This window comes from Schistocerca cancellata, chromosome 1 (genome assembly GCF_023864275.1).
Source record: "Schistocerca cancellata isolate TAMUIC-IGC-003103 chromosome 1, iqSchCanc2.1, whole genome shotgun sequence".
Taxonomy (NCBI): Eukaryota; Metazoa; Arthropoda; class Insecta; order Orthoptera; family Acrididae; genus Schistocerca; species Schistocerca cancellata.
The window spans coordinates 1,156,708,371-1,156,736,317 of NC_064626.1; the positions used below are offsets into that span (position 1 = coordinate 1,156,708,371).

The 27,947-nt window shown below is 42.9% G+C and overlaps 1 protein-coding gene across 1 annotated transcript; it reads right to left on the reverse strand.

The window, feature by feature from the left end:
• Positions 1-27,947, reverse strand: LOC126137256 (prostaglandin reductase 1-like). Its single transcript, XM_049915214.1, has 3 exons — positions 27,747-27,947; positions 13,824-14,303; positions 1-453 (listed from the first exon to the last, which is right to left on the reverse strand). The coding sequence occupies exons 1-3, from the start codon at positions 27,945-27,947 to the stop codon at positions 1-3; spliced, it is 1,134 nt and encodes a 377-aa protein (XP_049771171.1).

A 27,947-nucleotide genomic window follows, 5' to 3' on the forward strand; every position in this document is an offset into this window, starting at 1 on the left:
TTAAACTTTGACGACGGCTTTGCCCAGGTTCTCGCCCCTGAGCATGCCGATGAAGGCCTGCGGCGTGTTGACGAAGCCATCGGTGACGGTCTCCCTGTACTTGAGCCTGCCCTCCCTGATCCACGGGCCCAGCTCTCTGAACGCCTCGTCCCAGCGGCCGGACCAGCGGGCCACCACGAAGCCCTCCATCCTGAGCTCCCTGGACACGACGTGCATCTGTATGACAGGCGCCACGGCTACCTGGCTCCCATTGTAGACGGAGATGCAGCCGCAGGCAGCGATGCGGCCGCGGTGCCTCATGTTGGCGATTACCGCACTGCTTTGCTCCCCTCCCACGTTGTTGAAGTAGACGTCGACACCATCTGGGGCAGCCTCCTTCAGCGCCTTGTCCAAGTTCACAGTGTTGTAGTTGAAGGCTTGGTCGAACCCTAGCTCGTTCTTCACCCACTTAACCTGTCCACAGAGAAAAAATCTGCATTAGTAAAGGGCAAATATCGGTAGCATGTTGGTTACCTAACACCTTGAAGGGAAAAAACGAAATTTTGTACATGGCTGCACGTCAGAGACCGTAAATAGTTACAATTGAAAGAGAAACAGCCCTCGGTCATTATTTTTCTACAAATGAACCTGGTTTCAACACTGCTAGGAGTGTCTTCTTCAGAATTTAAAACAAAGAATGGTCTATATTCCATAACATGGTCAGAGAATCATGACTCCGTTTTGCAACCTGCACCAAGCAAGTAACGAGTGCCCTTAGTGGCTCCCCATCACAGTTTCCTTTATCTTAAATATGACTAATGCCTTTTTGAAATATTTACAGGGCTATTACAAATGATTGAAGCGATTTCATAAATTCACTGTAGCTCCATTCATTGACATATGGTCACGACACACTACAGATACGTAGAAAAACTCATAAAGTTTGGTTCGGCTGAAGCCGCACTTCAGGTTTCTGCTGCCAGAGCGCTCGAGAGCGCAGTGAGACAAAATGGCGACAGGAGCCGAGAAAGCGTATGTCGTGCTTGAAATGCACTCACATCAGTCAGTCATAACGGTGCAACGACACTTCAGGACGAAGTTCAACAAAGATCCACCAACTGCTAGCTCCATTCGGCGATGGTATGCGCAGTTTAAAGCTTCTGGATGCCTCTGTAAGGGGAAATCAACGGGTCAGCCTGCAATGAGCGAAGAAACGGTTGAACGCGTGCGGGCAAGTTTCACGCGTAGCCCACGGAAGTCGACGAATAAAGCAAGCAGGGAGCTAATCGTACCACAGCCGACGGTTTGGAAAATCTTACGGAAAAGGCTAAAGTACAAGCCTTACCGTTTACAATTGCTACAAGCCCTGACACCCGATGACAAAATCAAATGCTTTGAATTTTCGGCGCGGTTGCAACAGCTCATGGAAGAGGATGCTTTCAGTGCGAAGCTTGTTTTCAGTGATGAAGCAACATTTTTTCTTAATGGTGAAGTGAACAGACACAATGTGCGAATCTGGGCGGTAGAGAATCCTCACGCATTCGTGCAGCAAATTCGCAACTTACCAAAAGTTAACGTGTTTTGTGCAATCTCACGGTTTAAAGCTTACGGCCCCTTTTTCTTCTGCGAAAAAAACGTTACAGGACACGTGTATCTGGACATGCTGGAAAATTGGCTCATACCACAACTGGAGACCGACAGCGCCGACTTCATCTTTCAACAGAATGGTGCTCCACCGCACTTCCATCATGATGTTCGGTATTTCTTAAACAGGAGATTGGAAAACCGATGGATCGGTCGTGGTGGAGATCATGATCAGCAATCCATGTCATGGCCTCCACGCTCTCCTGACTTAACCCCATGCGATTTCTTTCTGTGGGGTTACGTGAAAGATTCAGTGTTTAAACCTCCTCTACGAAGAAACGTGCCAGAACTGCGAGCTCGCATCAACGATGCTTTCGAACTCATTGATGGGGACATGCTGCGCCGAGTGTGGGAGGAACTTGATTATCGGCTTGATGTCTGCCGATTCACTAAAAGGGCACATATCGAACATTTGTGAATGCCTAAAAAAACTTTTTGAGTTTTTGTATGTGTGTGCAAAGCATTGTGAAAATATCTCAAATAATAAAGTTATTGTAGAGCTGTGAAATCGCTTCAATCATTTGTAATAACCCTGTATGATTTTATAAATGACACATAAGTACTGTCAGTCTTTTAGGATGATTCCGAACTGATACCCTATCATACGTTTTGTCATTATTCTGTGACCATGTTATAGAATATAGACCATTCTTTGTCGTATATTCTGAAGAGGACAGTCCTAGCATTGTTGAAACCAGGTAAATTGGTTACAAATAGTGACCAAGGGCTGTTTCTGCTTCAATTGCACCTTGAAGGGACAACAAATAAATTGTTTTCAAATAACTCTCATTTGTTGTTGAGTCTCAGTTTAACATGTTTTTCTTAAATGACATGTTTCGATCACTCTTGATCATCTTCATATATAAGTAGTTGCCTCAACAACTCGTTTTGTCTTACTCACTAGACAAGCTCCGCCTGAACAACCCATGTTGTCTGAAAGACAAGATCTGAAGATAATTCAGAGTGATCGAAACGTCTCTTTTAATTAAAACAAAATATGCAACAGACTGCTGTGTCAGTACTGTGGTATGACACACAAGACTCCGATGGGCTAGACAAAACCAGCTACTGATTGAACTTCTTACAACTGGAGATGGTTCACCGTCATCGAAACATATCACGTAATTTTAAAAAATGTGCAAGTGAGGCTGAACAATAAATGGGAACTATTTGAAACATCAATAGAGATGCAGATTCTCTCGTGACGAATATACCGATTACAAATAGTTTAAAATACTGTCATAATCTATTCATTAAAAGGTACAACTTTATATTAAAGTAACACAATTAGACAAGTATTAAATTTAGAAGCTGAGTACACGTCTTTAGTCCGTGTACAACGATACTAGGCTGATGCTCTGCCACCGGTATTAAACATACCGATGCCTGATTTTTAAAGCGAATTCTCTAGTATCGTTTTCTGTAAACTTACGTGTCCTTCGTCTTTTGCAGGGCATCCCGTAATTTCTACATAATTTTCGTTTTTTCATGTCCATTCTTATTTCAAGTTTATGTATTTTTTATATGATCAGATAACTTAAATGCAATACATCTGAGAAGAATAGTCATTTAGGCACTTAACACCTGATTTAAGACGGATCTGAATACAAAGAATAAATGTACGTCTTAACACAAAACGTATTTTGAGATAATCCAAAAGTTTCTACGTTTTAGGAAAAAAAATAATGTCAGCGTTTATGTTTTCACACTTCTCGGAAGAGTATCTTCAGAACATGTGTATCTGTAGTTTTGGGTGCATTGACGAATCAGCATGTACTACTACGTAACGATGCGTGAGGGAGGAACGGTGCTTGCATGTCTGCAGCTTGGAACTATAGTTGGAGTCACGAATGATAGCGTCGAGTTTCGGCTTGCTCTGTGCATCTGAGTCACGCATTCTCCAACAGGCAATGAGCGTTCAGTAGTGTTCTGAGTGCTCTGTTCTGAATGTCTTAGCCAAAGCGAACCTTAAACGTGTTCGTAGCGAATTATTTAGTGAATTTTTATTCCATTTATGGCAAGTTGTCGTCAGTAATGGTGGTGATAAGCGACACATTTTTCACACGCAAGCGAGAAACTTAATTTACTTCATACACGTTTTTCATATCAAGCGCAAGACACGAGTATGCCCTTACTGCAACCGTATTTGGAACTGGCAACAATGCAGTCCCTGTCCGTGATCGACCTGCGCGAACCGCCATCGTTAGTAAATCGGAGATTATCGGCTGTGGACAATTGTTGGTTATTTGTGTTATATAGAAGAAAGTTTCATTTCACTGTTATTGTGATGGAGATGAAATGTAACGCCTATGGCAAAAGTACACGAAGAGATTTTTCTTGCATTGAACAAACAGTACAAACCAAACCTTCCATTTTATTCAAGCAACTGATAAAACCCCAGAGAATTATTAACAACAGGTCAATTGGAGAAATCCACCTCGTGACCTTGCTGTCTAAGTATCTGGAATCATTAACTGAATGATGTGCTCCCCTCAAAGTAATTCTAACTGTAAAATAGGAGCCATCTGCTCTAAATTGCATTTATTAACTGTTCTCAGTAGTACAATTGTGGGAATTGGGTGCATTTGGAACTCAGAGTGCACAAATTATCCAGATTACATTCTTCTAGTATTTGACAATCAGACCACTTAGCCATATCCAACGATACTTTTTCTTGCTCATATTTCCCACAAAATGATGAATACATAAAAGTTTTTCCCTCACCACTGTTTCGCTGTTCATGCAGCAAACTTTCAGTATCGGGCATGACGTTTTAATTTATTACATCTTTAGTACCAAACTCTTTTCAAAACGCATTTTGCAGACAGTATCCAGCCGCACAGTCCATGACACACTAAAGCATAGAATGCGGACAGTGTGACAACAGGGGAAGGCAAAAATTTCAGTGGCCAGACAGGCAACAGCGACAGAATTGACTTAAAACTGAGTGACGTCCAGTTCGAAGTATCCTTAAGTCAAGCTTACTCCAGAGAGGTGACTGTTACTTTGCTACACTTTTTACTGATGGTAAAGTCCACACGGCAGATTTAATACTCTGATTTATTGTTCTAATTGCCACAGCACCATTCTCTTAACTTTTTCTGCCATACTTAATTCGTTTCTCACAATTTAGTTGCGAATTATTGTTGGAGTAAGTAGTTGTGTGTCTGCAATAATATTCCAGTTTGGAGATTTCGTACACTAGCTTTGAGACGTGTTAGAGATTCCCAATAACAGTAGCTGGTACTAACCGTCTCAGACCTTGTTTACGCGACAGTTCAAATGACATGTTTTATTGAGTAATGTTGTGTTTTACTCCGGTAGTATGCTTTCAGTGTACTATCAGCACAAATGAAACCAATAAAACCGTTTGGGTACATGTCGGGATTCTTCGTGAAAACTTGCACCCTTGTCATGAGAAGTGGTTTCGCCTGGGGAGCAGGCCCGTGTCAGATGTGCCACACTATCCACACTGCTAAGTGTAGCTCTACGTTGACAACGCTCAAATTATAGTACAACAGTACGACTATGAAGAAATTACAGCCGGCCGGGGTGGCAAGGCGTTTAAAGGCGCTACAGTCTGGAACCGCGCGACCGCTACGGTCGCAGGTTCGCATCCTGCCTCGGGCATGGATGTGTGTGATGTCCTTAGGTTAGTTAGATTTAAGTAGTTCTAAGTTCTAGGTGACTGATGACCCTAGAAGTTAAGTCCCATAGTGCTCAGAGCTATTTGAACCATCTGAACCAGACATTACATGAAGGATGTGGCCTCTCGTTAAATCCCACTTCGCCCAGATACAGAGTAGCTCTGGGGCGGATGACGTTGTTTTACAGTTTACTTATTGATAACGGCAGTTTTGAAAGGTATGTGAAACACACGGTTCAAAACGTAAAGGAACTATTTTCTACATCTGCATACATACTCCATAATTTACTGTATCGTACATGGTAAATACTACGTAGTACTTACGTTATATATTTCATTCCCTACTATATTTGCATACTGAGTGAGGGAATAACGAATGTCTGTTTGCCGCCGTACGTAGACGAAGATGGCGTAGAGCGAGCACACTAAGAGAATTTGTGTTTTCACCAAATCATGGTTATTGGTTGCAGCTTATGTGTCTGGAATCTGCATACCATACAGTGTCAAACTGAGTGTTTTACAAATAATAAAGCTATATAAAGAATAGGACTCATGTGTCCATGACATCAGACCTGAAACGCGTCGGTTGTCCGCTGTTCCAGTTCTCCACAGTCAATGATTCACTACGACGCAATGCTGTGCTCCAGACGTACATTTCACAGAAATTTTTGTCTCTAACTACATCCTGCGTTTGGTACTAGTACCCTTCCTTTGGCCGTGAATGCCCCTTTAGCATTTGCTAGTCTTCTTTTTATCTCTTCCTTGTCCGCAGCTCGTGGTCGTGCGGTAGCGTTCTCGCTTCCCACGCCCGGGTTCCCGGGTTCGATTCCCGGCGGGGTCAGGGATTTTCTCTGCCTCGTGATGACTGGGCGTTGTGTGCTGTCCTTAGGTTAGTTAGGTTTAAGTAGTTCTAAGTTCTGGGGGACTGATGACCATAGCTGTTATGTCCCATAGTGCTCAGAGCCATTTGAGTCATTTATCTCTTCCTTGTTTCGTCCGTGTTACATTATTCTCGTCCCATGATAGCTCTATTCCTTGCTCTTCAGTTTTGATGTTAGGTTCGTCGCTAATCTCATTCCGTTTAATCCACTTTCCTTCATCTTTCTTCGGTTTTCTTAGAGTTTATACTCTTTACACATTACGTTGTTCATTCCAATCAACAGGTCATGTAATTCTTCTTCACTTTCACTGAGGAGACTCATCGGGGAGTGTTATCAGTGGTATCCTTTTATTTTGAATTTCAATGCCACACTTTAATCTTTCATTGCTCCTTCGATGTATAAGAGTGAACAGCAGGGCGAAAGACTACATCCCTGTAAGAACGCCTATGCGATAAAGCGATAATTTGTAGGGAGCGGGAGCAGGGAGGAAGGGGGGAGGTAAGAAGGTGGTAAGACCTGGAGAAGACGAATGGCGTCCGGAACCGCGGGACTGCTACGGTCGCAGGTTCGAATCCTGCCTCGGGCATGGGTGTGTGTGATGTCTAGGGGACTTATGACCTAAGATGTTGAGTCCCATAGTGCTCAGAGCCAATTATTAGACGAATGGCGACACGCAAGTAGATATTAAAAAGGTCCAGTTCCGACCCTGTTAAACACGTCCATAATATAGGTTTCTCAATCATCTTTTTAAAATAAAAACGTCTACGAGTATTGCATTTTTCCTTTCCTTGAGAGTGGGATGGCGGTGGGGGGCGGCTACCCCTTATTTCCCAGGCATGAACATCCGTTCACTTCTTTCTTACACTATTTCTTTAATCCAATCACTTCGTTCTTGCTTTTAGATTCTTATTCTTTCTTCTTGACCTCTGCACACATTCTGTACTGCAGAAATTTAGCCGGCCGCTGTGGTCTAGCGGTTCTAGGCTCTCAGTCCGAAACCGCGCGACTGCTACGGTCGCAGGTTCGAATCCTGCCTCTGGCATGGATGTGTGTGATGTCCTTAGGTTAGTTAGGTTTAAGTAGTTCTACGTTCTAGGGGACTGATGACCACAGATGTTAAGTCCCAAAGTGCTCAGAGCCATTTGAACCATTTTTTTTTTTTTTTTTTTTTTTTTTTGCAGAAATTTATTTCAATCCTTAGCCTACACTTTACCTCTATTTTCGTCCGTATTTCGGACGTGCTATACGAATTTGCTCTGTCGTACGCTTTTTCCAGAGGGACACAGGTTATGACGGTATTCTAATCTTTCTAAAGACTGGGTTCCGTTTGCAACCGTAACTTTACTTTCTTACTGAATAATTCACGTTACAGAACTGGCTTTTCGTAGCATGGTATAGGACCATTTCCAATTTACCAGTGTCCCTCTTCTCCGTGATCTCAAGGTCCTCCCTATGATTGTTCAAAATTGGTTGTTTCGTGTATTGCGTAACTACAGATAGTTCGGCTTTTGACTAGGTAATAAAACGTCCCACCAGAATCTTTCCATAGCTATACGTTTGTGATTTATAGTGCCATCCGTCAAGGACCTTCTTTCATCGGAGTCAATGTGACTTCCTGAAAAAAAAATTGGCTTTAGACAAGATCGAAGTTCTGTTCTAGCGTTGTGGGGCGCAGATACCTACTCTGAAGCCAAACATACGTCGGCTTATGAAATTTTAGATGTCTTAATGATGGACAGACTGGAAGAGATATTAATCACAGAAGCTGCTCCAAGATGGTCTTCATGTCACATGCTGGCTACCGAATCAGTAACAGTCCCAACCAATGAACTATAATACCACAAATACACTACAGGCCATTAAAATTGCTACACCACGAAGATGACGTGCTACAGACGTGAAATTTAGCCGACAGAAAGAAAATGCTGTGATATGCAAATGATTAGCTTTTCAGAGCATTCATATAAGGTTGGCGCCGGTGGCGACACCTACAACGTGCTAATATGAAGAAAGTTTCCAATCAATTTCTCATACACAAACAGCAGTTGACCGGCGTTGCCTGGTGAAACGTTGTTGTGATGCCTCGTGTAAGGAGGAGAAATGCGTACCATCACGTTTCCGACTTTGATAAAGGTCGGATTGTAGCCTATCGCGATTGCGGTTTATCGTATCACGACATTGCTGCTAGCGTTGGTCGAGATCCAATGACTGTTAGCAGAATATGGAATCGGTGATTTCAGGAGGGTAACACGGAACGCTGTTCTGGATCCCAACGGCCTCGTATCACTAGCAGTCGAGATGACAGGCATCTTATCCTCATGGCTCTAACGGATCGTACAGCCACGTTTCGATCCCTGAGTCAACAGATGGGGACGTTTGCAAGACAACAACCATCTGCACGAACAGTTCGACGACGTTTGCAGCAGCACGGAATATCAGCTCGGAGACCATGGCTGCGGTTACCCTTGACGCTGCATCACAGACAGGAGCGCCTGTGATGGTGTACTCAACGACGAACCTGGGTGCACGAATGGCAAAACGTCATTTTTTCGGATGAATCCAGGTTCTGTTTACAGCATCATGATGGTCGCATCCGTGTTTGGTGACATCACGGTGAACACACACTAGAAGCGTGTATTCGTCATCGCCATATGGCGTATCACCCGGCGTGATGGTACGGGGTGCGATTAGTTACACGTCTCGGTCACTTCGTGAGCGCATTGACGGCACTTTGAACAGTGGACGTTACATTGCAGATGTGTTACGACCCGTGGCTCTACCCTTCATTCGATCCCTGCGAAACCCTACACTTCAGCAGGATAATGGAATGGCAAGGAAAGCGTATCTGAAGAAGAGAAATTTGTTAACATCAAGTATAGATGTAAAGGTGAGGAAGTCGTTTCTAAAAGCATTTGTATGGAGTGTAGCCATGTATGGACGATAAATAGTTTGGACAACAAGAGAATAGAAGCTTTAGAAATGTGGTGCTACAGAAGAATGCTGAAGATTAGATGGGTAGATCACATAACTAATGGGGAGGTATTGAATAGGATTGGGAAGAAGAGAATTTTGTGGCACAACTTGACTAGAAGAAGGGATCGGTTGGTAGGACATGTTCTGAGGCATCAATGGATCACCAATTTAGTGTTGGAGGGCAACGTGGAGGGTAAAAATCGTAGAGGGAGACCAAGAGATGAATACGCTAAGCAGATTCAGAAGGATGTAGGTTGCGGTAGTTACTGGGAGATGAAGCAGCTTGCACAGGATAGAGTAGCATGGAGAGCTGCATCAAACCAGTCTCAGGACTGAAGACCACAACAACAACAACAACAACAACAACAATGGACGACCTTATGTTGCAGGTCCTGTACGGGCCTTTCTGGATACAGAAAGGCCAGCAAATTCTCCAGATCTCTCATCAATTGAAAACGTCTGGTCAATGGTGGCAGAGCACTGCAAGACCGCTACGGTCGCAGGTTCGAATCCTGCCTCGGGCATGGATGTTTGTGATGTCCTTAGGTTAGTTAGGTTTAACTAGTTCTAAGTTCTAGGGGACTAATGACCTCAGCAGTTGAGTCCCATAGTGCTCAGAGCCATTTGAACCAATTTGAATGGTGGCCGAGCAACTGGCTCGTCACAATACGCCAGTCAGAATTCTTGATGAACTGTGGTATCGTGTTGAAACTGCATGGGCAGCTGTACCTGTACACGCCATGCAAGCTCTGTTTGACTTAATGCCCAGACGTATCAATGCCGTTTAACACGCCCAGAGGTGTTTGTTCTCGGTACTTGGTTCAAATGGTTCTGAGCACTATGGGACTTGACTTCTGATGTCATCAGTCCCCTGGAACTTAGAACTACTTAAACCTAAGTAACCTAAGGACAACACACACACCAATGATCGAGGCAGGATTCGAACCTGCGACTGTAGCGGTCGCGCGGTTCCAGATGGTAGCACCGAGAACCGCTCGGCCACCACAGCAGGCGTTTTGGGTACTGATTTCTCAGGATCAATGCACCTAAACTGCGTGAAAATATAATCACATGTCTGTTCTAGCGTAATACTGTATATTTGTCCAATGAATACCCGTTTATCATCTGCATTTCTTCCTGGTGTAGCAATTTTAATGTCTGGTAGTGTAACAATGGATGCAAATTATCTAAAGGTACGAGACGACTTGTTCCAGTTAATAGGAGTAACTATTGAGAGCGACGTTAAGTGAAATGACCTCATACGATAAATAGCAGGAAAAGACGATTACAGACTGAGATTCATAGTAGGAATACGAATGAACTGTAGATCATCAATGAAAGAAGTGGCTCAGTAGGGGTTCCTTCGAACGACTCATGAGTTTTGTTCCTCAATCTGAGACCCTTATCAGGTAGGAATGAAGACAGAGGTAGAGAAGGACCAACGAAGAGCGGTTCTTTTCGTCACGGGCTCATTTGGTCGGCGTGGGAGCATTACAGAGGTGCTCAACGAACTCCAGCGGCAGCTGTTGCAAGATACGCGTTGTGCACCAGGGAGAGGTTTGCTATTGGAATTTTGAGAGAGTACTTTCCGGGAAGAGTCGCACAGTATATTACTCCGTCCCACACGTATCCCGCGAAATGACCACGATGAGAAAATTCGAGAACTTAGAGCCAGTACAGGGGCTTACCGACAGTAATTTCTCTCAAGCGTCATTCGCGAGTGGAGCAAGGAAAAGGAGATAAGTTAGTTGCACAAGACCTACCCTCCACCACACACCTTCAGACGGATTGCGAAATACTGACGTAGACATAAATGTGGAAACGATGGGAAATGATTCGCAGTTTGTGATAGGGGAGCCGGTGATTTTAAATAAACTTAGCAATGAATGCAGCAACGGTAGGGAAGAAAATAGACAAAGTTACAACAGGCAAAATATCTCTCTATAAATGTTCCCTGTGGTTGCCATGGAAAGGAAACAGAACACCATACAACACTCTGGCGACAATTTCCAAACATCCTAGATTTAAGAAGTATGCCCTACACCCTCTTTATCTCTGCACTTCTCTCATATCACAATAGTCATTGCATGAAAGATCAAGTTAACTATTACCAGTCACTGTTTATTTAACTCCACGACCCGTTTCAAATGTTTAAAGCTCCATCATCAGGTGGATTTGCATTTGCTAGTATGACATATGTGTGTGTGTTGTGTTACGATTTTTGGAGAAACTTGTGGCACTGTATAGTGGAGAAATAAAACGATATTTCAGTACATGTTTTTGGTGTTTTTCTCTTTACAAAAAAATCAATGGTTTATAACTCAGAAAAACTAAAACAAGTAAAGTAGAATACCTCCGGTGGACACAGGTTCCTTTCATTATGGCTACACATCACATCTATATTATTTTGTAAACAAGAATGGCGTCTGGAAACTGTTAGGTGCAAGGATATATAGCAAAAGAAAAACATTATCACAAAATACAAAGAATAAACATCATAACAACGCCATTATGGAATAAGTTTTAAAGGATTGTGCAGATCTTCGTTTTGAGGTGTTGAATACGTGCGTTGAATACCACCTTAAGTATTTGGTTCAAATGGCTCTGAGCACTATGGGACTCAACTTCTGAGGTCATCAGTGCCCTAGAACTTTTAACTACTTAAACCTAACTAACCTAAGGACATCACACTCATCCATGCCCGAGGCAGGTTTCGAACCTGCGGCCGTAGCGGTCTCGCGGTTCCAGACTGTAGCGCCTAGAACCGCACGGCCACTCCGTCCGGCTCCTGAAGTATTTATTTAACACCTCAAATCAAAGATCTCCCGAATCCTATAAGACTTACTCCGTAATAATGTTATGATGAATATTCTTTGTATTTTGTATAATGTTTCTCCTTTGCTATATGATCCTTGCACCTAATAGTTTATAGACTGCATCTTTGTTTACAAAATATGACAGTATAAGTGCGATATGTTACGACGTTGAAAGGAACCTCTGACCACTGGGTGAATTCTGTTTTACTTATTTTATTTTTATGATGTATGTATCATTGGGTTTTTGCAAAAGAAAGAAACCAAAAACACGTACTGAAATGCGTTTTGGTTATCCTCTATACAGTGCACAAGTTTCTCCAGCCGCGCGGGGTAGCTGCACGGCAGAGCGTTTTGTCACGGTTCGCACCGCTCCACGCGTCGGAGGTTCGAGTGGTCCCTCGGGCATGGTTGTGTGTGTTGTACTTAGCGTAAGTTAGGTTCAGGTAGCTTAATTACTGTGTAAGCCTATAGACCGGCGACCCCAGCAGTTTGGTCCTATATTCCTTACTACAAATTTCCAAATTTTCAAGTTTCTCCAAAAATCGTAACACAACACACGCGTATTACATACTAACAAATGTAAATCCACCTGATGATGGAGGTTGAAATCTTTGAAACGCGTCTTGGAGATAGATAAACAGTGACTGATAACAGTAAACTTGTAATTTCATTCGATGTCAGTAACAGTCATGGTAAATCCTATCCTATAATGTTCACTTTTCAAACTACAGTCATTATTTTCTATAGTAAGAGAGTAAGGTAGAGGAAAGTGTGACGGTACGTCACATAAATGGACAGTTGGAGAAAGGGAAAAGAAATTTTTGCTGTGAGATGTGTGAAACATTAATTATCTAATGACTAAGTACCTCTGCACTATGTATAACAAATAGTAAAGAACGTAAGTTATTATTATCAAAACACAAATATCGATGTAATTAACAAAATACAGTTTTTCGGTATAATCTCTGTGTAACATAGGCGAGGAAGATCAGAGACAATGCTGTGATTGAACGGGCTCCCCTATTTTTGTTTCGTCTGGAAGTAGGCCGCCATTGTAGCGTTGGATAATATTTAATCTAAGTTTGGTTATAATTTAGTAAAATATACTTATAATTGTTATTGTAAAGTGTGTATTATTGACGTAGTTGTCACCTCGCATGATCGCAACCATTAATTCTCATTAACCAACTTTTTACAGAACTTCGTAGTGCAGGGAGCTCATCTCCGCTAGCAGGATTTAGTCGGCCATTACGCTGACTGCATTATACAATTAAAATTTCATGTCATAATATTAAATGTAAATGCGAGAGACTTCTCAGTTTTGATCTTTCATTAATTTCAAAGTTAAATAGTGTAGTAATAAATTTCATTTACTAAAATCCACAGCACTGAATCATTTCAGTATGTTTCATTTTAGCCGCCTAACGGCAGATGAGATTCTCTCCAGTTTTGCCTTGCAAATAATGAACAAGAAATATTGAAAATCATTACACTAATAAGGTCCGCAATATCTCAGTTAATCTTTGTGACATTTGGTACATAAATAACCAGTAGCCCCTGAGACCCATATTAATAATTACAGTTTGCGTAACAATAGGCATATTTTCTTTTCTAAATAGCAGCGCTCACGCAAACTATTTATTGGAAGGCGGTGAGTCGCACCTTGTGTTTAAAAAATATTGTATCGTACGTAATTCGGGGCAGCCGATGTCCGTACGAGTGTTATCGCGCAATAAGTTAATTAAAGGTCTCATGCTAGCCACCCCAACCAAAATCATAAAAAGTAATTATAAAACAAAAATATATAATTGACCCACATACATATACAGTTATACCGTGAAAAAAGGTGGGGGTGGAGTGGACACCTGTGTTGAATGTGGTTACTTTAACGTCAGACCCTGCTATGCCGATGACCCTGCAGCCCTTGATGCGTGCTATCTGTCCCGCTATGGAGCCCACGGCACCCGCCGCGCCGCTGACGACCACCACCTCCCCCGGTTTGGGGTCGCAGATGTGGAGCAGTCCGAAGTAGGCGGTGGCTCCCGGCATTCCCAGCACCCCCAGCGACAGCGACAGCGGCAGACCGCCGAGGTCCGGCACCAGCATCGGCGGCAGGAAGTCTTTGTCTGCGTTCGCCACGTCGACCACGGTGCGGTCACGCCAGCCCCAAGCACGAAAGTGCGATGTAAGCTCTTTGCTTGTTCGGACGATGCATAAATTTTGAGATCCGACGCAACTGTGTACTCTGGGGCTGATGTTGCTTGAATGACAGGTGTAGCTGTACCAGTGTGCGTTCGATATTAAAAGAGAATTGAAAACGGGCCACATGGGGCCCAGAGCGGCACCAGGTTTGAAGCTCCACCGCTAGATGTTGGCGCTCTTGGAGCCTCAGCTACTGAGTCGTTGTGTAAGTATGAGATATCCTGTTGAGCAGCAGACGTTCAGGGTGCTCGGAATTTCCCGTGCACGCTGGCTGTTGGGGTCAAAGAATGAAAGAAAGGGACGTCATGAGAGGCCAAAGGGAGCAGCTAAAATAATGAATATAAGATATCACAATAAAAAGTGAATCCATTAGGATACTAGACACGCAATACCACCAATAAAAGCAGAACATTAAGACGAGGGCGAGTTGGCAGTGACCATCTCCCTGTCCTCCGCACCGTTTCAGACGGTCGTCGCCCCATCCCGATCCTTGCATCGACCCTCCCCTGAAATATGTCCACGATTATTCCTTTGTCGACTGGAATGCCTACCAGGATACCCTCTCTACCCAGGCCGATAGCCACCTCTTCGCCTACCACCACTCTGATGATGTTACCCAAGCCACCTCCTTTCTCCAGCAGACCTTGTCTGAGGCTGTGGAGGCCAAAGTCCCTACCGTCGCCATCTACCCGCACCGTCCCACTTTACCCCCACAGGCCGTCCTCCTCCTGCTTCAATTCCGCCGTCTACCATGCCTTCCTTCTAATGCATGACTGGGACACACTACAACGCCACCGGAAACTACAACGACACATCCGAAACTTGCTTGCGGCTAAAAAACGCCGGGACTGGCGACAGACATGCACCCATCTTAATGATACCATACCTATCAACTCGTCTAAGTACTGGTCAGGTTTTCTTTGCCCTCCCTGACGATCCCCAGTTCGATTACTCCCTCTTCCCTGATGTCTGCTATCGAAATGACACCTCTGCCCCTCCACTCGCTCCTGGATTCTAGTTCTTGGACAACATCAGACACAACGAGCTCAATGCCCCCATCACTACTCAGGATATCATCATTACACTCTGCACGAAATGTACGGTCATGACCGTATTACCTATCGCCACCTCCTCGAAGCTCCCGCCTCCTTCATCTCCACCCTAGACAGGCTATATCATGGGGTCTTGTCCAGCAGCTTCTACCCCAACCTGTGGAAAACCTCCCAGATCCTGGTGTTCCTCAAACCCGATAAATAGCCATCCGCTGCCTCCTCCTACCGTCGCATCAGCCTTACCTCAGTCTTCAGCAAGGTCCTGGAATCCAGCCTTACCTGACGCAGCCACCAGCATCTCGACCAGCACCGCCTCCTTCCCGATACCCAGTTTGGCTTTCGACCGTCCTTCTCTGCCGATGACCTTCTCCTTTACCTCTCTCATCTCCTCTCTGAACAACTCAACTCCCGTCGCTCCGCCGTCTTCCTCTCCCTCGACCTTGAACGTCCTTACGACTGTGTATGGCTTTCCGGTCTCCTCTTCAGGCTCCAAACCTTCGCCTTTCCTACCAACTGATTGGGTCCTTTCTTTCCCAACGTCCTTCCTATGTCACCATCCATAACACGGATTCCTACACCTTCTACCCCTCCGCCTGTGTGCCCCAAGGTTCTGTCCTCTCCCCTCTTCTCTACCTTCTATATATGATGGATATGCCACTGCCTTCACCCCATGTCCACCTTCTCCAGTACGCCGATGACACTACCTTCCTTGCCCTCGCCCCCACCCTACAACGCTCTCAACACCTTCTCCAATCCCATCTTGACTGGTTCACCACTTGGTGTAACCAGTGGTTGCTCAAGTTCAATCCTTCAAAGACCCAGGCGATCATTGTAGGCAAAACCACCCCCTCCTTCCATCTTCTCGACTTCTACATCACCATGTATGGCTGTCCTCAACTACCTCAATTGCCTTGGCGTCACCCTTGCTCGTCGCCTGTGCTGGACCTCCGATCTCTGGACAATTCAAACCAAGGCATGCTCCTGACTCCGTCTCCTCAAGCTCCTTACTGGCCACACATGGGGTCTGGACCCCTCCACCATCCACCACACCTATAAATCCCTCTTCTGGCCTATCCTCTGCTACGCCCATTCTGCCAGGATCTCTGCCCCCCTTACCTTTTACAAATCACTTCAAATCCTGGAACGCCATGCACTCTGCCTCGCCTATTGCATCCACCTCCCGTCCCCCACACTGCTCCTGTATGACCTAATTCCATTCCTGCATCCCTTCCTTTTCCTCGAATGGATATGGATCCTCTACACCTCCTGCAAACTTGATCCCCCTCAACCGATTGTCTCTCCCATCCTTTCACACCCCTGTCCATTGCCGTGCCTGTATTTTGCCATCCCACCTGCTCTCCATCTCTCCACTCTCCATACACTTGCCCAAGGTGGCTTCCTCCAACTCCCACTCCCTGATGATGCCCTCATCCCCTCCGTCTCTCCCTCCTACCAACTTTGATCCCCCACTTCCACTCCCTGTGTTTTTCCCAAGGGTACCCTCTTTCCTTTCTCTCCCTCCACTCTTCCTCTCTCCCTCCTATCCCCTTGGTCTTCCCTTACCCACTACCTTCTTTCCTCCCCCTCCCCGCTCCTCTGCCACTGGCATCTACACCCTCCCCATCTCCCTTTTCCCCCAAATTTTCCCCTTTGGCAGGTCCCCAGACTCGTACATGAACAGTGAACATTCGCGCGCCGGAGATCATCACCAGTGTTGGTGTGTGCCCACCGTGTTCGTGTTCCAGTGATTCATCGTTTGTGCTCCATCGTTCGCATGTGTCATTTCTGTCATCTCTGTTCGTGTCCACGTTCTGAACGTTTTTTATTCGGATACTGAGCCCGTGAATGGCTCCATGTATTTTTATTTTGTATGTCTACTGTTGTTTATCGACCATGTTTGCTTTCGATGTCTCCTTATACATCGTTTGTCCTATCTGTGGCCGAAGAGCGGCGTAGTTTACCGCTGCCAGTCTACCTCCATCAGGTATGAAAATAATAATAAAGGAAAAGAAAAACGAGTGCGAGGGTTTATACGCGCCATCGGTACAATGTACAATTTCTAATTTATTTTATGTTAAATATTTTCTGAATGGTAATTAACTTTAAAATTAATAACCTGGCAAACACTTTCCCGATTTTTTATAAATGATGTGTCCACGAACAGAGAACCAAAAGAGAATGGTATAAACATTACCAGTTTTGGAATACAGGCCAGGATGTCTATTCCGCATCGGGAAGCACTGGGAGTAATTAATGTGCTGAAAGTATCAGCAGTATGTGAAATAAACATAGGTAAGGAAGTATGAGTATAATTATTATTAAATGTTAGTATGTAAACGACAATATAAGAACAAATAGCGTTTTCCGTGGTATAATTAAAATTTACGAGAAAACCACGGAATGTAACGTAAGACTGAAGGGAGCAATGAAAAGCTGAGAAAATTTTAAGGCAAATTAATATGTGATACATTTCTACAGCGATAAATCTATAGTTTTTATAATATGTATTGAAAGAAATAAAGTAGGTATATGTTTTACCAGCGCATAATAGCCGCGCGGTCTGCGGCGCCTTGCCACGGTTCGCATGGCTACCCTCGTCGGAGGTGCGAGTCCTCCCCCTAGCATTGGTGAGTGTGTTGTCCTTAGTTAAGCTAGTTTACGTTAGGTTAAGTAGCGTGTAAGCCTATGAACTGATGACCTCAGCACTTTGGCCCCATAGGAAGTTACCACAACTTTCCAAATTCCAAAAGTATATGTTTTGACTCATGTAACAGTGCGAGGACGTAAGTACACGGCAGCCATCTTGGCGGAGACAGCCTAGTTTTCGCTGCAGTTGGAGAGGAATAGTCTAATTCTGTAGTATTAGGAAGCAGTCACTGTGGTGAATTTTGTATGCACGTAATGATTGTCGCTTCGTGAAAGTGTTGAAATTTCTTCAAGTGTCTAAACGTGGACATATAAAATTTATGTGTGTGCCGCTGGCAAACGCTTAGAAATATTTTAGAACTCTGAATTTTGTAGGATCTTCGTTAGGGAACGGTTCAGAACTTTTAAATTTCACCAGCAACCTTGGCGAGTGGTTTTTGGAACCTGTAATTTTGGCGGTTCGCAACAGACGACCTTTAACTTAAATTTAAAGGGAGTGGGACTTGGAATTGTTGCAACGTTTGGGAGTGCGCGAGTTACTGCCTGGGTTTATTTAAGTTCCAGCGTTGGCATACTAACATTCTGTATTGGCAGCTCACAAATTTATTACTGTCAGACACACATCCAGTCTTTCTGATAGCCGGCCGGAGTGGCCGTGCGGTTCTGGGCGCTACAGTCTGGAGCCGAGCCGGTTAGAATCCTGCCTCGGGTGTGGATGTGAGTGATGTCCTTAGGTTAGTTAGGTTTCATTAGTTCTAAGTACTAGGCGACTAATGACCTCAGAAGTTAAGTCACCTAGTGCTCAGAGCCATTTGAACCACGTTTCTGATAAATTCTCTTTACGTAAATTCCTGGCTGCATTTAACTGAAACTTTCCTTTTCTTCAGTTGAGGATTTTAGGTGAATGCCACTAGTTATTGATTTGCGGCTAGGCATAAACGCAGCCAAATTATAAAAAAAACTTCCAATCATTCCCTGTGGTCCTTGGCTGAGTGCTACTTACTGGAACTCATACGTTAGTATGAGACGACTCAAAACTAATATGTGATACTACCTCAACTTCTCTTCAAGGGACATCCAAAACTGTTCACCGTCAACGATTAAGTCCGCGAAAGTTGTAACAAAATTTATTTCTGAAAAGGGAAGTACTACACGGTTTCAGGACATGTGTCGCATCTTCAGCTGCGTGTTGAAATATGAGTCCACAAAGTATGCATAAATAAGTATAAAATAGATAAAAACATATTTTGAACGAGTTCGTGATGGCTTCGGCTGCAGTTCTCTTTATTTCATGTACGAGTATACAATTTCGGCGTTGGCCATTTTCAAGTATTTGAGACGGAAGCATTATACATTGAATACATTAGTGACACTTCAGATTTTTACATAGGAACAATTCATATCTATAGATAAATTAGGCACATTATAACTTACTTCACGGATGCTTCTTTTGTCCCCATCGGAGTTTCCAGACCTCCCTCGGGCATGAGTGTGTGTATGTTGTCCATAGCGTAAGATAGTTAAAGTTAGATTAAGTATTGCTACACCTGGTTTAATATCGTGTAGGGCCCTCGCGAGCACGCGGAAGTGCCGCAACGCAACACGAAGCGGCATGGACTCGACTACTGTCTGAAGTAGTGCAGGAAGGAATTGACACCAAGAATCCCACAGGGTTGTCCGTGACAGTACGAGGGGGTAGAGATTTCTTCTGAACAGCACGTCGTAAGGCATCGCAGATATGCTCAATAATGTTCTTGCCTGGAGATTTTAGTGGCCAGCGGAAGTATTTAAACTCAGAAGAGTGTTCCTGGAAGCGCACTGTAGCAATTACGCACATGCGAGGTGTCGCATTGTCGTGCTGGAATTTCCGAAGTCTGTTGGAATGCACAATGGACATGAATGGATCCAGTTGATCAGACACGATGCTTACGTACGTGTTACCTATCAGACTCGTATCTAGACCTATGAGGGGTCCCATATCACTCCAACTGCACACGTCCCACACGATTACAGAACCTCCCTCAGCTTGAATAGACACCTACTGACATGCAGGATGTCTCCGTACCCGTGCACGTCCATCCACACAATACAATTTCAAACGAGACTCGTCCGACCAGGCAACTTGATTCCAGTCCTCAACAGTTCGTTGCTGGCGTTGATGGGTCCAGGCGAGGCTTTGTGTCTTGCAGTCATGAAGGAAACACGAGTGGGCCTCCGGCTTCCAAAGCCGATGTTTCGTTGAATGGTTGACACAACAACACTTCTTGACGGCCCAGCATTGGCATCTGCAGGAATTTGCGGAAGGATTGCACTTCTGTCATGTTGAACGATTCTCTTCAGGCGTCGTTGGTCCCGTTCTTGCAGGATATTTTTCCGGCCGCAGCGATGTCAAAGATTTGATGCTTCACCGGATTCCTGATACTCATGGTACACTTGTGAAATGGTCATACGGGAAAACCTCCGCTTCATCGATACCTCGGAGACGCTGTGTCCCACCACCCGTGCGCCGCCTATAACACTGTGTTCAAAGTCACTTAAATCTTGATGACCTTCCATTCTAGTAGCAGTAACAGATTAACAATTGCGCCAGACACTTGTCGTCTTATTTAGGCGCTGCCGATCGCAGCGCCGTATGCTGCCTGTTTACATGTCTCTGTATTTAAATACGCATGCCTTAATGATGGCCAGACTGGAAGAGATATTAAGCATAGAAGCTATTCCAAGACCGTGTCGCTTGCTGGCTACTGAATCAGTAACAGCCCCAGTCAATGATCTGTAATAGCAGAAATAACAATGGATGCACATTATCTAAAAGTACGAGACGAGTTTCTTTGGCGGTTCGGTGTATCTAAGGTCGATGTTGTAACGTACTTAACACTAGGAAGATTATATTTATTTAACAGAAATTTGTGAAGTAAGCTACTACTACTCCAAAGTAATGTGCTTCTAAAGTACCGAAACACCTTTCTAACTTACTTTATGACCATTACATGCAGTCTTAGGAGCAAGGACGGGCATGGCATAACATGCTACTAAAGAATTATCCGTAGAGTAAGTTATAATGCGCCTAATATATCAACAGATATGATTTTTTCCTATGTCAAAATCAAAAGGGTCATTAATGCATCCAGTCTATAATGCTTCCATTTTAGAGAATTGAAATGGCCTAAGGCCGAAATTGTACAATTGTACATGAAATAGAGAGAAAGGCAGATAAAGGCGTCACAAAAACTCACAAAAGTATTTTAACTTATTTTAGCCTTATCCTTTGTGGACTCACATTTTAAGGTGCACCTGAAGATGCCACATATGTCCTGCAACCGGGCAGTGCTTCACTTTTTACAAACAAATAATTTTATAACTGCAGCTGATTTTATGATTGGGTCATATATGAGTGTTAATAAGGGGTTTTAGCAACAGACAGGCTACTTTCATTGTGTACACCCTGGCCCTCTCCAGCAGAGAACCGTCCGTCCAACCTTCCAGAAGAACAGCTCGTTACAGTGGCTTGTTTTCCTTCAGGTGTATGGTTAGTTGATTTGGAAAGCGCACTTAGAAAAGAAACCCTATGTGACTCCATCCTCATAAGAATTTGCACTTTGTCAGCTTTTATTCTCAGATCTTGAGGGGTAGTATTTGATAAGAGGCGCAAGCACTGAGTGGGGGTAGATCCGACAATGCCAGTAAATTGTCCCCATGTCCTCAGTTGCATTTGCGCTAGTTGTATGTGAGCTGTACCATGTTCAGCGGCTCAGCACAAAAGTCACGCTACAGCACTGCGGAGCGTATCTCCATGCTTTCCCAGCTGTTTGGCTCCCATTTTTATAGTAGGTTTACCCTTGAGCCAAGATCCTTCAACAGGTTCGTGCAATGCTTCTTAAATCACAGTGTCCAATCGAGGCTGAAGTAGTATTAGGGGCGTAGTTATAAGAGAACTTCTGCCCTGTGAACTAAAATATGTACCTTCCTGTGTACCTCTTTATTATGGAAAAGGAAAGCCGTTACAACTGCTTCACTTTGGTTTCTTTTGAAGTCACCGTTCAGTATGGTTACGCGCTTTAGACCGTACGTTCATAATGCTTAATGATCTCTGTGCCGATAAATTAATGCCAGGTCATCTGCATACTGGAATTTCTTCGATTAGGAAGTTGGGTATTTTGAAACTTCAAATTAAACAAAATACGATCCAAGACTGACCCTTGAAGGGGACAATTGTTCAAGGTTTTCAGCTTTCCTATTCAGAAAAATTGAAAATCTTCGATCAGACTGCATTTCTTATTTTATTTTATTTTTAATTTTTTTAATTAATTAATTTATTTATTTTTGAGGAAACATGCTAGCTTCTGACGTGGAATTACATCACCAGAGTTGAGCATCAACATTTCTCTGCATACTGTATCGTAAAGCCGCCGTCCGATCAACTAACGCTGTGTACGATTTGAAGCCTCTCTGAAATCCAGATGCAACCGATGTAATGAGTGTTAGCACTTATTAGCAGCAACTCCGATTTTTCTAAAGCCACGCTGCTGGACTGGGGTTTTTATCATTCACCACTAGGATGTGGTCGAAAATTAGGCGCGCCAGTAATTTATATGTTATGGTGAATAAGGATAATGTGTGGGCTAACATGCTCTAAGGAAACACTTTTACACAGTGATGTGGATGTTCTTGTAAATATTTGTATCTTGTAAATATTTATAATGGTCATCAAAGGCTCCAAGAACGTTCACATCGGATGTGAATTAAAGAAGTGTAAAAGGATCTCTAATACCCTCACGGTACATAAACTTTTTGTCGGATGGGATCAGGAGGACTATAATGTTGTTCGCTGATCACGCTATTGTCTACAGAAAAAAATCATTTTGTTGTAATGAATTATAGCTTCTTCAGACATGGTAAATGAAGGACAATGGGAAATGACAAAAGCTGTTATATTACAAGATAGTTGGTGACCATCTCTACCACATCGTATAAGTATTTATATGTAACAATAAGGCGACGTAGGAAATTTGCAGGTATTAGGAAAGGCGAACGGAAGACAGATTGGTAGGAAGTTTCCTGGAAAAGTTCACTGTGTGAATAAAGAGAGTTACGTTCAAGTCACTACTGCGATCAATTGTAGAGTATTGTTCCACCGTTCGGAAACAATATGACGTATGCATAAGAGACACTCACTGGATTCGAGATACTCTTCTAGGCTCGTAACAGGATAGTAGAGACCTTATAGAAGCGTAACAAAATATTTCGAGAAAGTCAAATTGGAATCATTTGAAGCAAAGAGACGTACTTCTTTCCAATCCTATTTGGTAATCTAGGAATATGCTAGAAGCCCCTACACATAATGCCTGTATATATCGCACATTGCTCTGTTTTGTCAACACATTGGTTCTTGAAACAACAATAAAATGGTGTGAGGACCTAACTCATCTGCTGTGTATGTGTGTTGGTAATAAGAGGTGACAATTTTTGGTTTAGAGTGACAGAGTCTACTGGCGATCTCAATCCTCTTGGATTCCAGGTGAACTTATTAATGTCCTTTCTCCAGAAAAGGTGTTCTTTACTTTCAGATGATTTAAATTTCCAAATTTTCTGAGCTCTCTTCCGATTTCGTTCTCATAACGATCCCCAAACGCTTCAGCTACGTTTGGTATTGGTATATTAACAAATGTAGCATTTAAATCTCTCCTTATTACAAACTAGACACGGCTGTTTTATTTATCCACCTGTTCCTGAAGTGTGTTGTAGAACATTTCCGATTCCTTTCTTCCTACCTCTGGTTCTTATACCATAAAGACTGGAAGATGACCTCTTTCCTGATTAAATACTGCTGACAGTATTTTTTCGATTATTTAATTAGAATAAACTAAGTTTTCCTTCCATTTCGTGTGCATCAGCCTGTGTTCCAGTCTCAGTGTACTCTCCAGTGTATATCCTACGATAGCCTGACATATATCAAGAATTTTATTTGCGAATATTGACAGTGTGAATGCTAGAAACTTAAGTCCTGAGGAGAAATTGGGTAACTTGAAAAGCACGAATATTTCGTCTTTGAGACAGACGTCCGACTTTTCGTACAATACATCCACACGTGGATTTCCTTATGGTTAGGAAAACATGCTCCTGTTCCAGTTTTATGAGTAAGTACTGCTGTCTACCATTGCAAATGTGTGATGGTTGTACAGATTACATAAACAGTGATAAACTTCTGCCACAGTTCTTCATATACGGACACATTCTCTTTTGTTGGTTTTTTTTAGAACGATGATAGCTTTAAAATCGTTAATAACAGCATGCCATGTTTAACTGAGAAGTCATCAAAAAAAGAGGATATTGTTTTAAAACATTTCTCACAGAAAGGGGGTGTACCTAATATTGTATCTTTTCTAATTATTTATGATTATGGCCACTGCTTGTAAAATAAATATTCAAATTTCGTAATTTTAGCATGCACACATAATTATTCATACCAGATGATCTCACGGTTAGCAGAAATATTTTTTTATGACTGGGAAACACTAATCTCTCAACTGAAACATTTGTCATCCTATAAGCAATGTGCTTCCATACAGAATTTCCACCATAATATCGACACAAGTTTCTGTGAAAGAGCTTTGGTATTTGCTGTTGCTTAATATTAACAACTCTACAGGTATCAGTAAGGTCTTCGGTTACGGTATGTGTGGCGTGTTATCATTATTGCAACAAACTTAAGTTTATCGTTGTTGTGTGGAAATTGTTGCCCTTAGCTACTTCACTACACATTATTGGAATAGGAAAGCCTATTTGTTCTAGGCTGCTGATTTTTATAAAGTTTTTGAAATTACGTCTACATCTAAATTTTATACATACTCACCGGAACCAACCTTTCGCTGACTGGCCGAGTCCAACTTCGGCGACCGCTGCTCACGTATTTTCCTATTCAACTGCCAAATTAAGCGAAGAAACAATGACTGCATATATGCTTCCACACAACCCAGATTTCTCTTCGCTTGTCTTAACTACCCTTACCTGAAATTAATTTTGATCGCAGTAGTATCGCTCTGCTGTCTTTCGCAATTCGTCACACTTTATCAATATTGTTTTGCTAAAATAACGTCTTCTTCTCTCCAGGGATTGCCGATGGAGTGCACTAGGCCTTTCCGAAACATTCTTGTGGTGTTCGAACATACCGGTAACAAACCTAGTAGCACTACTGTGAATGGCTTCGATCTCTTCCTTAGATCAGACCTGTTGGGAATTCCAAATTCTCAAGCAGAATTCTCGAGAATTTGTGCCAGAAGTGTTCCTCATGTTATCTCCTTTATAGATGAACTATACGTATCTAGAATTCTCCCAATAAATCAAATTTGACTATTAGCTGTCCCTACAAATAACCTTACTTGCTCTTTGCATATGTAATGAATCTCTGACAGAAGAAATTTTTCCGAACTGATAAAAATATGCAGTTGCTACACAGTTCCAAAATATTTGAAAAGTTATGTATACTTCAAAAGATTTGCTTGCCGTATCAGATTTTGGATTCCAGAAGGATGGCTCGACTGAAAATGTTATGTATACATACAGTCACCAAATAATACAAGTATTCAGTAACAAAATATCACCAGTTGCCTTTTTGTTATTTTCCCAAGGCGTTTTATTGTATACATCATGTTATACTCTAGCAACACAAAATTTGTAGAACTGGTCGCATTCCACACAGATGGTTTCAATCAGGCAAACACAATCCAAAACGATGTGCTGAATAATTCTAACAATTCTGGAAGGGTAGGTATCACAAAGGGGGTCTCACAAGATTCAATGTTGGGTCCATAACTGTTCCTTCAAAATGGTTCAGATGGCTCTGAGCACTACGGGACTTAACTGCTGAGGTCATCAGTCACCTAGAACTTAGAACTACTTAAACCTAACTAACCTAAGGACATCACACACATCCATGCCCAAACAGGATTCGAACCTGCCTTCGTAGCGGTCGCGCGGTTCCAAACTGTAGCACCTAGAACCGCTCGGCCAAACTGTTCCCTATACATGTGAAAGATCTTCTATTTAACATTCAAAAAGCAGAATACGTACTTTTTGGAGATGATACTAGCGTTATAATAAATCCCATTAGATAGAAACCCACGGTACAGATTTGAATGATATCTTGCCAACAATACTGATGTAGCAAGTGAACAGGTTATTAGTTTTCTGAGGGGTTCGACGCGGCTCACCACAAAGTCCTCTCCAGCGCCAACCTCTTTATCTAAGAGTAGGATTTGCATCCTACAGCCACAGTTATTTGCTGGAAGTAGCCCAGTCTCTGTCTACGTCGACAGTTTTTAACCTCGACAACTGTCTGTAGTACAACGGAAGTTATTCCGTGATGTCTTAACGGATGTCCTACTATCTTGTCCTTTCTTCCTCTCAGTGTTTCCCATATATTTCTTTCCTCCTTTATTCTGCAGAGAACCTTTTCATTCTTAATCTCATCAGCCCATCTGATTTTCGAAATTACTATGTACCTCAACAGCTCAATTGCTTCGATTCTCGCCGCGCGGGATTAGCCGAGCGGTCTGAGGCGCTGCAGCATGGACTGTGCGGCTGGTCCCGGCGGAGGTTCGAGTCCTCCCTCGGACATGGGTGTGTGTGTTTATCCTTAGAATAATTTAGGTTAAGTAGTGTGTAAGCTTAGGGACTGATGACCTTAGCAGTTAAAGTCCCATAAGATTTCACACACATTTGAACTTTTCTTTTTTTTTGCTTCAATTCTCGTCTGTTTTCCGACAGTCCATGTTTCAGAACCGTACAATGCTGTCCTTAAAACGTACATTCTCAGAAAGTTCTTCCTCAAATGAAAGTCTTTGTTTGATACTACTAGACATCTCTTCGCCAAGAATGCCCTTCTTGCCACTTCTAATGTGCCCTTTGTGTGCTCCTTGGTCCGTAACAGTTGATTAATTTGCCTAGGGCCTAGAATTACTTAAATTGATCTGCTTCATGATTTGCTTAACTTCATCTACTTCATGACCATCAATCATGTTCTTAAGTGTCTCTCTGATCTCATTTCTACCACTTCTCATTACTTTCGTCTTTATTCGATTTACTCTCAGTCCATGTTCTGTACTCATTAGTCTGCTCATTCTATTCAACAGATCATGTAATTCTTTTTCAGTTTCAATGAGGATAGGAATCTCATCGCATCAGTGGTATACTTTCACTTTAAATTTTAATCCCAGAATTGAGTATAATGCTCCAAATTTTTGGGAGTTCATACCAACGAAAACTTGAACTTGAAAAAGAATATTATCTAGCTTCTCAAACAAATAAGTTCAGCCAATTACGCTCTTCATGTAATTGTTAACCTTGGAAATAATCGAAGTAATCACCTGATGAGTTTTCCATGTTTCCGCTCAATGTCCCATGAAATAATTTTCTGGGGCAACTCACCACACAGAAAGAAACTACTGATTGAACAAATGCGAGCATTAAGGAGTTTATATGGTGATCACCCGTAGGTATCACTTCAAAGAGTTAGGCAATCAAACTGTCCATCGCAATACACACGTTTGCTATACGTCATAAATAACCCATCATAATTTGAGAAGAACAGTGATATCAATACCTGCAACGCTAGAGGAAAGAATGTTCTTTACTGCACATTATTAAAGCTGTAAGTGGCTTAGAAATGATTTGAGCAAACAGTAACAAAAATTTTTGATCATTTGTCCAATAATATAATATGTGCCAAGTAGGAAAGGAAATTTAAGATCAGGACCACTCCTTGTATTTCATGGACAAATTTTTAAGCAGCAGAGCTTCGAAATAGACGCACGTGGTAAGTGGAAATTAATGTAAGTAACTTTGAAAGTAAGAATAAAGTGTCGGTGCTAGCTCTGGTGGCAAGTGAGGCTGGAATGCTGATGAGTACCTGTGATCCAATCATGGTGCGTCCAACTCCGTGGCCCTCGGTGTAAGCCCTCTGGTAGGGGTCGACGCTGATGTATTCCGCTTCGCACAGTATCTGGCCATCCTGCAGGGCCGGGATGTCTTCGCTGTCGAGCTTGAAGTCGCTGACTCTCGGATCTCCTTTGAAGAGTCTTGTGATGACGAACTTCCGTGCCTTCGACAT